This window comes from Aplysia californica, unplaced genomic scaffold (assembly GCF_000002075.1).
Source record: "Aplysia californica isolate F4 #8 unplaced genomic scaffold, AplCal3.0 scaffold00157, whole genome shotgun sequence".
Taxonomy (NCBI): Eukaryota; Metazoa; Mollusca; class Gastropoda; order Aplysiida; family Aplysiidae; genus Aplysia; species Aplysia californica.
In genome coordinates, this window is record NW_004797427.1 from 155,112 (window position 1) to 172,282 (window position 17,171).

Consider the following 17,171-nt stretch of genomic DNA (forward strand, 5'->3'; position numbering starts at 1 on the left):
TACAGCTTTTATATCTTGTTATGATGATCAGAAGGAGGTTGTTTCTTTCCTGTTTTATTTCTCAGTATTTTGTTTGCAGGTTTCAAAGTCACACATCTTATCCTCTTTCTCATTCTCTTCCTTCATCCTCCTCCTCCTTTCCATCATACTTTTTCTATTTCCTCTCCCCTTCATCGTCTCTTAATGTGCAGTTTCACATTGATACAGGTGACATTGCTAACTCATTATGTCCACTCTGTTTTTCACCTTAGTATGATGACCAAAACTGAGTCAAAACCTACTCAATCTATCAACCAATCACCTTACGACTCTTGTGTCCAGGTATGGCAATGCCAGGCTCCCACCCGTCTGAGGTTCCACCTGTGGCCCCAACTGCCACCAAAGAGAAGAAAAAGCGGAAGAAGAAAAAGAAAGCGGATGAGTTGGAAGGTGCACAGTCCCAGCCACTGCCACCGTCGCTGCCAAACCAAGCCATGCTGGGTGAGTCTTTGCTCTCAAATGACTGTTTTTATGAGTGTGTTTGTGTGTGTGTGTGTGTGTGTGTGTTTGAGTGTCCACGTTCCTGATATTTGTGGAATTTAGACCATGGTGTATTCTTTTCTTACTCGCGTAACTTGCATTCATGCTGATGGGAAATTTAAAACATTTCACTATTCCAGTTGTTGTAACGCATGGAGGTTCTTTTTAATTCTCTTGAAAAATGTATAGAAAGTTTTTCTTGTTTGTGCTCTCAAGGTTTTCTTTATTGAGCATCTGGTTGTTTTTATCTGTACAGGCCTCTAGATCCTTAACCCTATCCGTATGCCTGGGGTCATTTTGTACCCCAGGGGTTGTATTCTTCGCATTTCAGAATACTTTTAGTGCGAAGATCATTCTTCGCAGTTTAGAATACTTCCAGTGCGAAGATCTCTTTGAAACTTTCAGTATTTCTCTTTGTTTGTTTTGTTTTAGTAGAGGTTTTATGACGCTCGCAACTGCATAAGGTCATATGAGCGTCAGAAGATCAGAGGTGTTACAAGAGAATAACAAACATAAAAAAGAAGAAGGGGAGATAAGGACGATAGATGTTTGATAGGAAAGAAGGAGCAAACCACACCAGAGCACCCGCCAACCACCCACAGTATTTCTCAAAAAGTCATTTTGGCAGACTGCTATGCAAAGCGTACGGATCAGAATAACGAGTAAATTTCCTCTTTGGAAATTGGGGGCACAGAGTTCCCCAGGTGTTATGAATACGATAGTAAAACATGACATATGGATAGGGATAACCTCGAATGGTTTTTAATTTGTTTTTTCTTACTTCCCAGTGCCATTTTCTTCTTTGTCTGTCAAGGGACTTATTGAATTTATATATCTTTTTAATGTACTTTCTTTCACAGAAAAACGTATTCTTTCTTGAACTTGGGATCAGATTGGTATGATGTAGAGTTTATGTCTATATTTGATGTACTTTTTAGCTGCAATAGAATTGAAATTCTGTCTTGAGCTTCGGAATAAATTGGTATGATGCTGAGTTAATGTTCCAAAAAATATTCTTGTCAAGATAAATAGAAATGTATCTTTTTTTTCTTTTCCCTTTTTTTAAAGGTCAAATGAACAACCAATCATCTGTTACAATGACCAGCACCAGTACATCTGGACCAGTCACAAAGCCAGCTGAACTACCTCGACCTCAGTCCGAAACGGAACGAAGGATTCTTGAAATTTTGAATAACTCCCAGAAAGAGCTGCAGAATCCCCCAAGCCCTAGCAGTACCAGGGGAGGCAAATCCCCGCGTAGCCGGAGCCCTGCCCGCGCCCAGCCCGTGTCCACCTCGGCGGACACTGACAAAGGTCAAGGTAGTGTCGCCACGGCATCGGTGGCAAATACAGGTCCTGCAGGAGGTGCAGGTGTTCAGGTAGCGACAGGAAACCCCTCTCAGCCGCCGGGCGGCATGATGGGAATGCCAGGTCCTGGTGGGTCAGCTGCTAGCTCTGTGGGGATGCCGGCCGGTGGCGGGTCCGTGGACAAGGACGGGAAGAACACGCAAGCCGTGAGTGGCATGAGCACAACGATGGCGTCGGCTCCTGGGGAGGTCAACCGAGCAGTGACCACCGCAACGGCACCTGGTGGTGGTCAGCCACAGACCTTACAGCAGGGCCCGCCGCTGCCCCCTCACATGCAGCAGAGGATGCCCTTGCACTCGGGACAGCCGCCGCAGCACGGAGGTCCGGTTCCCCCGGGGTTCCCTTCCCAGCAGCACATGCAGCATCTGCAAAACCTAGCGAGAATGCAGCAGTTCCAACAACAGCAGCAACAACAGCAGCAGCAGTTCGGAGGTATGACGCCGGAGGGTCAGCGCATGCCCCTGGACCCGCAGCAGATGCCCATGGGCGGTCCCCGCTACCCCCAGCTCCACCCGTACCCGCAGAGACAGAGGTTCCCGCCCGGTGTGGGTCAGGGCCCGCCACCACCCCCGCACGCATTCCACGGACGACCTCCACACCTCCGTGGCCACCAGAGCTACCCATCACACATGCAGGGCATGCCCCCACGCATGTCACAGGACCCCAGGATGCAGACCGGGGAGGCAGGGCCGGCCGGACCTCACATGATGTCCCCCCACCAGATGATGCAGCAGCGTATGCCCGTGTCCTCCGGAGGAATGCCCCCGCACCTCGCCCACAGACCGCCCGTCTCCATGCAGCAAGGGCAGGTCATGTCGAGTCAAGCTGGAGCCCAGCCCCCTCCTCTTCCCCCTGGACACATAGCTCCGCCCATGCCTGGACAGATGAGCCAAGCCCCGCCCCTTAGCCATATGCCACCTGTCTCCAGCGTCCCCGGCCAAAGTCCTGTTGGGCCAGGAGTCCCGTCTCAGGTCCAACAAGCCCTTGCACCTCTTTCCGCCATAGGTCAAGGGGGCAACACGCCGGCATCCAGCGGAGCTCCGGATTCTGTTTTGACAGGAGGAGAGGCGATCTCAGCAGCTGGGCACGGCTCTCAGTCGACAGCAGGTCAGCCAGCACCCGCACCTTCCACTCAAGGCAGCAGTGGTGGCAGTGGCGTTGTTGCTGCGACAACTGTATTATCCTCATCAACATCAGTGCCCTTATCGTCATCATCATCATCATCATCATCATTGTCCCTAGCCCAGCCAGGTGTAAAGACAGCTGCTTCCTCATCGAAACCCTTGCAAAACATTCCACAAGACACAAAGGACCAAACCCTGGCCTCGGGTGCTCACACCTCATCGGCAGCTGCAGCAACACCCTCATCATCATCATCATCATCATCATCGTCGTCATCTTCCACCCCTGCAACCTCAGCAGGGACACCAAGTACTTCCGCTGTTAGCATTCCAATGACTTCGGGGGTGGAGGCCGGTACCTCTGGCTCAAAGGACACTAGTAAAAAAGACAAGGAGAGCTCATCTGGCAAGCCAGTGTGCGATGACGGTGTCCATTGTGGTACCGATGATGAGGATGACGATAAAGGAAAGAAGAAAGTGTGTGATGATGGCATTCACTGTGGTACCGATGATGAAGAAGACGATAAAGGAAAGAAGAAGAAAGTGTGTGATGATGGCATTCACTGTGGTACCGATGATGAGGAAGACGATAAAGGAAAGAAGAAAGTGTGTGATGATGGTATACATTGTGGCACCGATGATGAAGATGACGATAAAGGAAAGAAGAAGAAAGTGTGTGATGATGGCATTCACTGTGGTACCGATGATGAAGAAGACGATAAAGGAAAGAAGAAGAAAGTGTGTGATGATGGCATTCACTGTGGTACCGATGATGAGGAAGACGATAAAGGAAAGAAGAAAGTGTGCAATGATGGTATGCATTGTGGCACCGATGATGAAGATGACGATAAAGGAAAGAAGAAGAAAGTGTGTGATGATGGCATTCACTGTGGTACCGATGATGAAGAAGACGATAAAGGAAAGAAGAAGAAAGTGTGTGATGATGGCATTCACTGTGGTACCGATGATGAGGAAGACGATAAAGGAAAGAAGAAAGTGTGTGATGATGGTATACATTGTGGCACCGATGATGAAGATGAGGATAAAGGAAAGAAGAAGAAAGTGTGTGATGATGGCATTCACTGTGGTACCGATGATGAAGATGACAATGAAGGAAAGAAGAAAGTTTGCGAAGATGGAATTCATTGTGGTACCGATGATGAAGATGAGGATAAAGGAAAGAAGAAGAAAGTGTGTGATGATGGCATTCACTGTGGTACCGATGATGAAGATGACAATGAAGGAAAGAAGAAAGTTTGCGAAGATGGAATTCATTGTGGTACCGATGATGAAGACGATGAAGGAAAGAAGAAAGTGTGTGATGATGGCATTCACTGTGGTACTGATGATGAAGATGACGATAAAGGAAAGAAGAAAGTGTGTGATGATGGCATTCATTGTGGTACTGATGATGAAGATGATGATAAAGGAAAAGGAAATAAGAAAGCTTGCGAAGATGGGATTCATTGTGGTACTGATGATGAAGATGAGGATGAAGGAAAGAAGAAGAAAGTGTGTGATGACGGCATTCACTGTGGTACTGATGATGAAGAGGATGATAAAGTAAAAGAAAAGAAAAAAGTGTGTGATGATGGCATTCATTGTGGTACTGATGATGAAGATGATGATAAAGGAAAAGGAAATAAGAAAGCTTGCGAAGATGGGATTCATTGTGGTACTGATGATGAAGATGAGGATGAAGGAAAGAAGAAGAAAGTGTGTGATGACGGCATTCACTGTGGTACTGATGATGAAGAGGATGATAAAGTAAAAGAAAAGAAAAAAGTGTGTGATGATGGCATTCATTGTGGTACTGATGATGAAGATGAGGATAAGGGAAAGAAAAAAGTTTGTGAAGATGGAATACATTGTGGTACCGACGACGAAGATGAGGATAAAGGAAAGAAGAAGAAAGTGTGTGATGATGGCATTCACTGTGGTACTGATGATGAAGATGATGATAAAGGAAAAGGAAAGAAAAATGTTTGTGAGGACGGCATGCACTGTGGAACGGATGATGAGGATAACGCAGAAGTATCATCGTCCAAGTCTAAAGTGGAAATGTCAACTCCATCTACCGTCCCAGACGGCACTGCTTCCAATTCTGCTGTTTTCAGCAACAGTGCCTCAGCGTCTACTGAATCTTCTGCTGGCACGTCCAATACCCAGGAACTGAAATCATCGTCGTCGTCATTATCATCATCATCAGTTACTCCCTCCCAGCCTGTTTCTCAGAACTGTAATGATCGGGCTGAGGAGGACATGGAAACGGATTGCCCAGCAGTTGTGTCATCATCAGTTGCATCGTCATCACCGTCAACGATTCCGGCAGGGTTGCCATTGACAGCAGCAAGCACAAACTCTGGTGGCTCGAGCAGTTTGATTGTGAACAGCACTGGGACTCCTACGTCTGGAGTGGGTGCCCCGGCAGAGCTTCCCCCTGTCCCTGTGGTTCCCTCCGCTGGGATCGGTCTGGTCCCCACCATCGACGACCAGATATCCTCACAACTGGCAGCTGTTTCACATTCCCTGGCCAACTTCAAGCCCCAGATCCATAAAGACGAGTCGGAACCCCTCTCTGCGACCATCCGCCCCTCCGACACGCTGTCAGCCATAGCTTTCTCATCTTCAGACTCATCCGAGACGTCTGCTAGTTTGAAATTGGCCCCATCTGCAGCAGTAGACAGCACACCTGTCGCAGCATTTTCAGCTCCTTCGACATCGAGTGGAACATCAGAAACCCCTGTCGCATTAGCAGCAGCAGCTTCATCATCGTCATTGTCATCATCAACAGCAGCATCGTCATCTTCATCTTCTGACATGGGACAAAAGACTTCCGTTGTCACACCCAGTGTTACTCCACCTGTCTCTCACACTAGTACATCTGTAGGAGCTGAACCTTCGGGCAAAGCGGACACTTTGGGCAGCAAGCGTACCTCCCCGGTGTTGGATCCCGTGCCAGCGGCTGGGGTGCAGAAGACCTCGGACTCCGCCACAGAACAGCCTCTCAAGACAATCATCCGGTCGTCCCCGGTGTCGCTGAGTGCGCCAGCGCCAGCGCCATCTCTAGTCATAAGTTCCGCCACTAGTCGGTCAGTGTCTTCCACTGTCACAGGTACACCATCGTCAGTAGGTCAAGGTCAGCCGGTGGTGTCCCCTGTGGTGGGAACTTTTCCTGCCGTCTCTGACTCACCTGTGGTGTGTTCGTCGACGTCGCCCCCTGGCACAGCCTCAACTACTTCTTCATCATTTTCTGTTTCATCATCAGTTAATTTATCGTCATCATCTTCATCCTCACCTACAACAGTTGTCCCGCAGCCCTCTTTAGCATCGACATCTCAAACATCTCAAGTCCGGTCCGTGTCATTGGAGTCTACAGCTGTTCCAAGCCCGACTACAATGACAATTCAGACTGCTAAAACGGCTCAGTCTGTTCCCGCCTCTTCAAGTTCACAAGTGACTGACACCACAACTTCTCAACCTTCATCATCATCATCAGCTCAGACATCAAGTGTGGAGGCGACCCCTATACCCTCGTCAGCCACAGTGGTCAGTTCTGCTGCATCATCGTCATCGTCATCGTCATCATCCAGTGGAAATCCCGCCCCTTCCTCAAGGCCACCCACTGAGCGTATGGTCATCCCTCCTCTGCGAATCCGCATGGACCCTCAGTCGCAGCCCCAGGTGTACGAGAGCAGCAGCGTGCAGTCGAGCCGTGAGTACTACCGCTCGTCTGAGTACCAAGCTCCACCCAGAAGTAAGGCGGAAGGTGACTCTCTCAAGCTGGTGCTGCGCAAATCTTCAGATGGTACAGCCGAGCTCATATCTGGGCCGTCCTTCCGAGAGAAATCGAAACGATCCACCCCGGTGGCAGATATAGACCCCCCTGTGTCAAAATCGGAGCCGGAAACCAGAGCTCCCCCTCCCCCTCCACCACCTCAACCTCAACCCCCTCAAGTGGTGTCGACAGCACCTCCAACGGTTACTGCCTCGTCTCACACGTCAGTATTGGCGACAGCGTCTAGCGTGGACACGCCAAACAGCATGATGCCCACCAGTGGTGTTCAGGCTGTGAGGACCACGAACCCTCAGTCCGCGCCCCCACCTCCTCCATTTGTCGTCTCCACCCCGACCCCATCATCAATGACAACAGGGCCGCCGGCACTACCACAAAGACAGCAGCAGCGACCACCGGCTACGTCAGCGCAAGCCCCGTCAATGACCCACCCTGTGCCTCACTCTGTCCCGCCCGTGGGGATGTATCCAGGCATGGGCCTCCCCTCTTTTCCACCTGCGGCCATGATGACCGGGGACACCGTGAGTTCAGCCGCCCCAGCGGTCGTGCCTTCCCCGGTCCCCGCGGTCAGTGCGAGGTCGACCCCGCCCACATTGGCCAGGGAGAAGTCTGGCACACCGACCTCCAAGCCCAGTCCTGGCCCCCACAGTAAATCTGAAGGCACCAAAAAGGTATTCTGACGTCTTTTGCAGATTATTTTTCGTCAGCAAGCTATTAAAATGTACATGGCCCATAAAACAAAATTTTTGGAAGAGAAAAGAAACCCATTTAATTCTTTTAACAAATTACTTCTACATTTCATATTTTTCTTGCTTTTTTTTAAACATTTTGAATTTGAATTTAGACATAAAAATAACCACAGATTATGAAACTCTTACCCAAAAAAAAAAATTATTTAGAAACTCTAAAAAAAAAAAAAAAAATATTTTCAAAATTTTGGACTGAGTGCACTTAAGTAGGTGGCAGACTTGTATTTTATAATACATTTCTCTTTTATATATGTATTATTTACACCATAATCTGTCATGTTAGAGATCTTAACTTTCCCCCATTGGATACGGAAAATTAGATTTGGGTCCTTGTTTTGGCAAATAATTCAGGGGAGCTAGTTGGTTTATTATTTAGGATAGCCCCACAATAAATCTGGTCCGATAAATTGTGTTGGTAGGACTAAAGAACATAATAATATGCACTTTAACTCCAAACATATTTAGAAAAATTTTGTTTCAGTTTTCAGTGCAAATGATATTGTACTGTACTCTATACATTCCTTTGTCTAACATTATTTCAGCCTGGTGTTTGTTTTCTCTCTGTTTTAATTGTTTTTTTCAGACCATAATTCTCTTTGACTTGTTTCCTCCTAGTTTCATTGGACATAGTTTTCTTTTAGTGTGAGGCACTGTGAGATTCCACAGCCGTTTCTGTGTACGTGTTATTCCTGTCACTTTTCCATGACGATAGTTGAGTGGAGATTTCTCCTTTTTTGAATGTCTGACTGGGGGGGGGGGGGGGGGGGTGTGTTTAAAGTAGGTCCTTATAATAATCACAGTTGTTCTGTGGGTGGTTGGAGAACACTACTCGTAGGTTCAACTGCCTGTCTTTTCCCTTTGTTTATTTCTGTCTGTGTAACAAGTGCCGTAAAAATCTCTCTTAGACTAACACTGTCTGTCTGGAATTTTGGGAACACTTAATTAATAGCTTTTAGTTCACTCCGTGGGTGGTCGGAGGGTGCCACCCATTGGTGCTCCTCCTTTTCTTTCTCTTTATGTTTCTTTCTTTTCCCTGCACTAGTGGGTGGTTGGCGGGTGCTCTGGTGTGGTTTGTTTCTTCTTTCCTATCAAACATATATTGTCCTTATCTCCCCTTCTTCTTTTTATGTTTGTTCCTCTCTTGTAACACCTCTAATCTTCTGGCGCTCATATGACCTTATGCAGTAGCGAGCGCCGTAAAACCTCTACTAAAACTAAACTAAAAGACTAGATGACCATTAATTATCGTGTCCCTTTGCTTCTCTTTCCTCAAACAATCTATCAAACTATATCCCCCCTCCAGGTGAAGTCGTACACTACGGACATCCAAGCCCTGGAAAGGCTTCAGTCGACCATCGATGCCGTTGCCTCGGGGGAGTCGACGTACGAGCCTGGAATCGACCCGGAGCCCCCCGCCACCCCGAGCTCCTCCCAGGAGAGTCACAGTCTGCCCACAGCGCCCTCGTCTGCGTCTTCCTCGCCGTTCTCCACTGTGGGCTCCTCCATGCCTGTCTCCAGCGCTCCCAGTGCCATGTCGAGCCAGGAGCTAGGGACAGGCTACTCTGCCAGCTTCTACTCGGGCCCGATGCCGGGTATGATGGGACAGCAGCAGCAGCAGCAGCATCCTCAACAGCCGATGCCCCCACAGCAGCAGCAGCAGATGCAACAAATGCCGCAACACCCACAACAACAGCAGCAACAGCAACAGATGATGAGAGCGATGACGCCTCAGCAACAACGGCAGCATCAACAGATGCAACAACAACATCAGCAGCAGCAACAACAACAACAACAACAGCAGCAGCAGCAGCAGCAACAACAACAACAGCAGCACCAGCAGCAAGCTGGGCACATGTATATGTCACAGGCTCAACAGGTAGGTTTTCTGTCCACGATTGTTTCCTCAAAATATTTAGAAATCTTTCTAGCCAATATAGTTTTTCAGACAAGTTATTTTCTAGACCTCCTCTTTCTGAAGAAGCCTTTATATTTGCTTCACGAGACACAATACTCAATCTGAGATGAAACCATTGGCATCTGTGGTGATGTAGCTGTTCAGTTCTTTGCCATTGCGTGCAAAAGACTCGAGTTTGATTCCTGAGTTAAGTATCTCTGTCTGCTGGAGATACTGTATGACAACACTCTGTCCTGATTGGCCCTGACGAGAAGGCTTGAAGCTGCTTTCTTGAATACATTATCTGAAGTTGTGTTGAGGGGGATGTACAATGGTTTTACAACAGATACTGACCTTTGCATTTTGTGAACCTCCCTTTCCCCTCCCAGGGCGGTTACCCTCCCCACCAGTCTCCTTACCGCATGTCTCGGCCCCCGCTCGACCTCTTGGCCCAGGCGTCACAGTCCGCCCTGTCCTCAGCCGGGACAGCCATACCCACGTCCAGTCACGCTGCGGCCGCCGTGCAAGAACAGCACCCGGGGTACCTGACGGACCGCTCACCCTCCCGCTCCACGGAGCACAGCCCCCTGCACAGCTCCCCGCTTCAGTCCTATCCAGGTGAGGGGAAAAAGAAAGAAGAAGACTTGTTGCTCTGTTTAGTGAAGTCTGTTAATGAAGATAAATATTTAATGTATATAACTGTTGGTTAAGGAAACAAATGTCCAAACATCTAAATGCTGTGGATGATTGGATGGTGACACTAGTGCACTCTACTTCTTTTCCTTTCCATCTGATTTTTCTTTCTCACGTTTTCCTTGCCTGTAATAATGACAGCTATTGTGTTATTCATTCTCTCTTTACTCAAACTAAAAATAAAAGTCATTAATCCTTCTTTGGACATTGCTTGGTGATCTTTGTGAACCTATTTGTTCACTGGATAGGCTGTCTTGACAGAGTTTGCTTATTTGCCTAATTTTCTAGGTTTTAGCTTCATGTGGTAAGAGGTCTCATCAAATAGAACAAAGGGCCATGTGTGCTGTTGTTATAAAATGAAATGAGCAAAATGCATGACAAACATTTTTCGAAAGGGAAGGCCAGAAAATTGAGATGAGACTGAAGTTTTTCAGCAAAGGCTTACGTTTTCTTTCTTTCAAGCGAAGGATTGACAGAGTAATCCTTTTTTTGTTGATTTTTTTCTCCATTTCTTGGTCTCGTTCATTGTTTAGTTTTTTGCCGGCTCCTTTTGTTATTCCTTAATTTTTGTGTTTTTCTGTATTTTAACCCTCCCCCCCTCCCCCTTCCCCTTTGATCTTGCTATTAAAAGTAAAGGTGAATATTGTTATAAATCGTCTTAACACATCATCATCTATACAGGTGCCATGGGTCCTGCCATGCCTCAGAAGCCCGGGCCGCCTCAGTCTCCACAGGGCTACATGCCGGGCACCAGTCAGGCTCAGCCTTTCATGCCAGGAGGCCCGCGGTTTGCACCCCGCATGCACCACGAGATGGGTGGGGGACCACCGTATGGTATGTCCCCCCACCCCATGTCCCCGACAGGCATGCACCGGCAGAGACCCCCGCATTTTGCCATGGGGGCCGGAGAGATGGGCAGGATGCCACGCCCACCCCGGGGAATGCCCCCGCATCCCCAGCACCGACCCCCCATGCCCCCTGAAATGATGGGACCAGAGCATGCTGGGATGCGACCCCGGATGCCTCCGCATCAGTTCATGTCCCCCACACACCCAGGCATGTCGGAGATGCCGCAAACGTCGATGGGAATGCCGATGACCTCACACGCCATGACCCCGTCGCCCCACGGTATGCCGCAGTCACCTCACGGCATGCAGACGTCGCCTCACGGCATGCAAACTCCGCCACACGGCATGCAGCAAACCTCGCCACACGGCATGCAGCGACCACCCATGATGAGCCCACACCACCCTATGATGCAGGGAGGACCCCCGCCTCACCCGCAAACCTCTATGAGTGGACCAGCGGGAGGTGGCGGGCCCTTAGCCTCGCTAGCAAACTTCCACCCTCCCGGTCACCCGGGCATCAACACCTCCATGGGATCCCCTATGCCCGGGGGACCCCCTCACCACCAGAGGCCGCCCATGTTCCCTCAGATGATGGGTGCTGGCGGTGAAGCTCGCATGGCGGCCCGCCTCCGTATGATGGCCGCGTCGGGCGAGGGAGGGCCCCCGGGCCCCCACATGGGCCCCCACTTCCGGCACATGATGATGAGGGGCATGGCTCCCCCCGGCCCCCAGCCCTCGTCACAGATGTCCTCCCCACAGATGTCCCCACACCACATGTCGCCCCAGATGTCGCCGGTGATGCAGCAGACGCAGCCACTGAGGCACCTGGACGGCATGCCGGACGACAAGAACTTTGTGGGTGCCATGGCAGCGGTCAGTAGTGGGATGGGTCAGCCAGGGATGCCTCCAGACCCCAGCATGGCGATGGGTGGAAAGCCCAAGCAGCAGAGGTAAGTCATACTTTTTGTAGGAATCAAGATTTCATACACGAGCGTACCTTTCCTTTTGAACTAGGAGTATCATGTCTTGCTTACTTTCCACTTCCTCTTAAAGTTACACTCAAAACTAAGCGTAAAACCTTTGCTGTCTTTTTAAACATTGTAGGACATTCTTTGTGATCCTGCATTCACTGACGGTGTCCAAATGGAAAGACCCTTTTGACCAAGTTTGCTCACTTGCCTATTCTTCTGGGCTTTGTCTTCATTGGGCTAGGGGGGGTCTCACCAAATAGAACAAAAAACTTTCTGTGATGTTGGTATCAAATGAAATGGAACCAAATTCGTGACAAACATTTTCTCAAGAAAAGGCTCAAATTTTCGTTTTTCAGGCCGCCCATGTTTGGTCCAGGCGGCATGATGCCAGGAGATGGAGGCTTCATGCCAGGCCACACACCCCTGCAGCACTCGGCCTCCAGCGATGCAGGCTCTCTCGCCTCCACACCCGGCCTGACCTCTCCCATGTCCGACGCAGGAATGGGAGTGCCAGGACAAGTGAAGCTGGAGCCCAGTGAGGACTCTACATCTGCAGGTGGGCACAATAGTTCTGTTTGTTTGTTTTGTTTTAAAAAAACCCCATTTTTTAAAATATGTTTTGATTTGTCTTGACAGTAAAATTTAATTGTCTTTGATCACAAAAATAATAATATAATATTTGCCGTTATCACCTTTATTAACTTTGTCATGATAATAATAATATATTTGCCGTTATCACCTTTATTAACTTTGTCATGATAATAATAATATATTTGCCGTTATCACCTTTATTAACTTTGTCATGATAATAATAATATAATTGCCATTGTCGCTATTGTTAAATAGTCACGATAATGATATGATATTTGATATTGTCATTTGGTCACAATAATAATGTAATTTTTGCAATTGTCGCTGTTGTCAATACTCGACTCTCTCTCATCCAACCAGATGGCTCCATCAATCGAGATGACCTTGACCTGGACCAGAAGGCGAGCCACAATGAACTCCTCAAACAGCTGCTGGGCACTGCAGGACGTCAGCTCCCGACTCCTGACGTGAGTTGTCATGACAATGTGGATAGAATCTAAGTCTGTTGCAAGTTTTACAGAAGATTATAAGTGTGCTGGCAATATGGTTGTTGGGGTCATGTGAGCAGTGGCCTGACCCGATTCTTGAGTCCAGGACTGGGGCAATCTGGGGCTTCTGGTACCTGAAAATGATCAGAACTTGGTTAGATGGTCTTGTGGATGATAGTATTGCGACCTCAATGCTTTCTTGTCGTATCTCCATTTTTTTAAAACAGTGAAATTGGGACTTCTTCTTAAGCTTACTCTTTGTTATGAACTATTTTCACTGTTATTAAAAATGGAGACTCGACAAGAAAGCACTGAGGTTGCGGTATGGTGTGATGTGGGTGCAGTGCCCATTTGAACACTTCTTATTCATCTAAATTTAGATTTGTAGACCTCTGCAATTGTGGAAATTGTTTTGCCAGGATTCTTCAACAAAAAAAGTATGTTTTCGTGGCCCGCCTTCCCAGTCGCCCATGTGCTCAGTTCTCAATGAAGAGTAATTGTGCTTTGTCTCTACTTCTTCTGCCGTCTTTGTTTTTCCAGGGAGAGCAAATGTTCATTTGAACAGAGTTAAGATAATCAGTAGATTGTGCTACTGATTCTATGTCTGTCTTTTGTTTCCGGATGTCTGTGTTAGTGGATGGTTGGAGGGCTGGACTGGTAGCTTCTGTTTTGTTATTCGCCCTCTGTTGTTTCTGTCTTGCAGCCTTGTTTTTTCTTAGCCCTTGATAGCTTTTATTGTGTAGATGCGCTTTTCTTTACTCAAACTAACAAATATGGTCTTACTGTTGTTACTAGTATTTTTATCTGAATGTGGTTGGTTGGAGGGTGCCACAGGTAGATCCTACTTCTTTTCTTTCCCCCTGTTCTGTCTATCTGGTGCTTATTTTTTGCCCAGCACCATCTGACCTTTATTTTGTTAATGGGTTTCCCTTAGCTCAAACTTTTACTTTACTTTACTTTTCCCTTAGCTCAAACAAAAAATATATCTCATCTCAGATAGTGAAGAGATCGGTTCAGGGAATATTAATTTTAGTAAGTAAATGTCGCATGAACATTTTCAGAGCGAAGACAGTCTGCCAGCCTTGACCCCTGATCAACAGAGGCAGCTGGAGATGATCGACTCAATGCCGTTGTGCAAAGAGACGGAGATCTCGACACCGGAGTGGGAGAGTAAGACGCCAGAGGAAAAAGAGAAGATTCTAGGTAAGGAAGGCTGCGGTGAGTACAAGGTTTCTATCCCGGCTTGTGAGGTTTTGTAACGTTTAGCTCGGGAGCACCACTAGCTTAGTTGGTATCATGTGGGTGGCTGAAGTTTTGATTCTGAATGGGGTATTCATGACTTAATACCATCATTTTAACCGAGTGTCTAGACTTTGGAGAGATCCGAAGGAAATTTTATAAATACAAGAAATTACAAGACATTTTTTCCGTCGTTGGTCCCAGCAGAATTTTGAATTTTATGAAGGCCATTGGCCTTTATGGCAAATTGTAAAGTGAAATCGTACTGTTTACAATTTTTATTGTTATTTATAAGAGCTGTTTTAAATGAAAATATATTTACACCGAAATTTTAATATTTTAACATTTTAAAGTCTAATAGTAAACCAACCGTGCAGTGAACTTTTGCGAATGTAAACAACTTGCGTTTCACGCGCTCATATGACCTTATGCAGTTGCGAGCGCCGTAAAACCCTATACTACTAATTAACTGACTTAATACCATGAGGGAGGTTTTATAGCTCTTTGTTCACATAGATTGGTCATATAGTATCTGAGGGGAAAACGGGGGTTCAACCTATACTATAGTTTGTTCCCTTTCATCTGTCGGCTGTTGAAATAAGATAAAAACAAATCACTTGCTTTGATTTTCTCAGACCTTTGCATGTGGGTCGTAAAGTTCGATGACCAACAGAGTTAAAACAGGCCCAAAGAAAGAGAGTTTTTTTATTTACATGATATCACATAATCAAGGAGGTTGAAATATGTGTGGAGTGACTTTTCTGTAAAAGTTTGTGTTTTTGCTGGAAAATATTTTCTTCTCTACTTTATTTTGCCCATAGTGTTTCTGGGTTTTTTTAAATCCTGGCATTGAATGGTTGTTATTTTGTCAAATTCAACTTATAACTCAAACAAAAGGACCATTGTGTTGGAGTGTCTCATTTTTGGTAAATGAGTGTAAGTAGGTTCTTCTTTTCTTTACCTCTGTTGTCTCTTTGTGTATGTCGTGCATTTTTCCTGCTCATAATGGCCTTTCTTGTGTCGCCGTACTTTTTTTTTTTGTCAAACAAACAGTCGACCAACCGTGCTGTGAACTTTACTGTTGCGAATGCTACCAACTTGTGTTTCGCGCGCTCCTATGACCTTATGCAGTTGCGAGCGCCGTAAAACCCTGTACTACTAAAACTAAACATAAACAGAAACTTAAAAAGAACATAAAGTTCATCTTTTTCTCAGACAGCTGAACGTTGAGCATGAATGTTTACTTTTGTTTCCTGTTGCAGAGATGCGTCGCCAGGAGTATGAGCAGAAGAGGCAGCAGTATGAGGCCTCGCGCAAGATCAAGCGCAAAGGTGTGGCCGGCACTGGCGGCACACTGGCTAAGAAGAAACGCAAGACGAAAGCCGGCACTGGTGCTGGTCCGGGCGCTGGTGCTGCTGGGACTGCTGGTGCTGCTGCTGCGGCTGCCGCTGGGACTACAGCTGGCGTCGCTGGGGAAGTGGGCGTGGAGACTCCCAAAAAGAGGAGCAAAAAGGCTAAGGTAGGGAGGGCTGTGAAGTACATCGGTAGTTTCGGGGAACAGAATGTTTTATTTGTCACAGGAACTGTGAGACTGAACTAGCGGTGTCTTGTACTTCAAGCTTGAAGGGTGGCAGATAATGATCACAGGCTTTCCACTGATGGGCAGGTTGTATTAAAAATTTGGGACAGGGAGCAGCAACTGTATGTAGAAATTGATCCGTTGTAAAGAATTGTTTTTTTTTTTGTTCTTGAAAAGTGTCAAACCATTTATTTGATCTGTATTTGCTCTCAAGTGTCCTTTCTCTTGACATGGTCTTGGAACAATGACTGTACTGAAAAGTTTATGTTTTATGTCTTTCTCCTGCACTAGCTGTAAATGCTCAACTGAGCAACCATCGCTCAAACAGAGTTGTGACTAAGTTTGCTCCTTCATTTCTACCAAACATCTGTCATCCTACTCTCCTCCTTCTTATCTTTTGTATTCTTCTCTCTTGTAACACCTAATCTTTGGCACTTGTATAACCTAATTATGTTGCAACTGCCTTAAAACTTTTACTTAAAACTTTAAAGAAATTAATTCCTTTCAAATTACACAACTTGTGTCAATAGGGATGTAAAATGTTTCCAATGATTTGACCAACAGATGAAGGAGAATCAGCTGAAGGAGCTGGAGGCTCAGGCGGAGAACTTGCTGCAACAGCTGCACAACATGCCGCCCATCCCGCTACAGGAGCCCATCATAGCCACCAGCATGTCCATCCTGCCGGTCAAGGGGGCCACATCTCTCACAGGTCAGCTGGCTTTGACAGAAAGATGGCTGGGAGATAGATGTGGGGTTGAAGTGCAGGGGTGCCTCTTGAAATTGCTGACTTTTTTGTCAGATTGTTAAATCCGGTTTTGTCTACTGATTTGTGAATTTCAATACTATTGTATTATTTTTATAAAAAAAAGAAAATTTATTTATGTTGTAAATTACCTATGAAAACATTCTCAAAATAATACTGTATGAATGTTAGTAATAAACACTGGTACAGCTGCTTCTCTTGCTGTTGTGTGTTGATATGCTTTTCTTGTTATTGTGTCGATGTGCGCCACCGTAATCCAAATATGTCCGTTTGTGATCCTCAGGGTTGTCCTCCCTACGTGGCCGCTTCTGCAGCGCGTACCTGGACGGCATAGAGGACATGTATGGCAGCCTCCTGTTCCCACAGCCCCCGCCCGGCCTCCGACCCACCACGCCCTCAGCCGAGACCCTGGCACAGAGACAGTTGGCCACAGAGGCTAAACTGCGCATGATGCAGGGCATGGGTATGTGTTGTGTTTGTGACCCTTGTGGTAATGGTCATTCACAGCTTCTTCAGAACTCTCCCTCTCCCTCTCCCTCCCTCCCTCCC

At 47.0% G+C, this 17,171-nt stretch overlaps 1 protein-coding gene across 1 annotated transcript in view; it reads left to right on the forward strand.

The window, feature by feature from the left end:
- Nucleotides 1–17,171, forward strand: part of LOC101851495 (histone-lysine N-methyltransferase 2D) — a gene marked incomplete in the record, with an annotated part of 133,213 nt that overhangs the window by 97,166 nt on the left and 18,876 nt on the right. Inside the window, 11 exon segments of the mRNA XM_035969573.1 lie at nucleotides 322–480; nucleotides 1,588–7,475; nucleotides 8,857–9,429; nucleotides 9,837–10,065; nucleotides 10,822–11,938; nucleotides 12,316–12,515; nucleotides 12,911–13,017; nucleotides 14,100–14,256; nucleotides 15,540–15,796; nucleotides 16,421–16,568; nucleotides 16,906–17,085. Coding sequence (XP_035825466.1) covers nucleotides 322–480; nucleotides 1,588–7,475; nucleotides 8,857–9,429; nucleotides 9,837–10,065; nucleotides 10,822–11,938; nucleotides 12,316–12,515; nucleotides 12,911–13,017; nucleotides 14,100–14,256; nucleotides 15,540–15,796; nucleotides 16,421–16,568; nucleotides 16,906–17,085 — 9,015 coding nt within the window.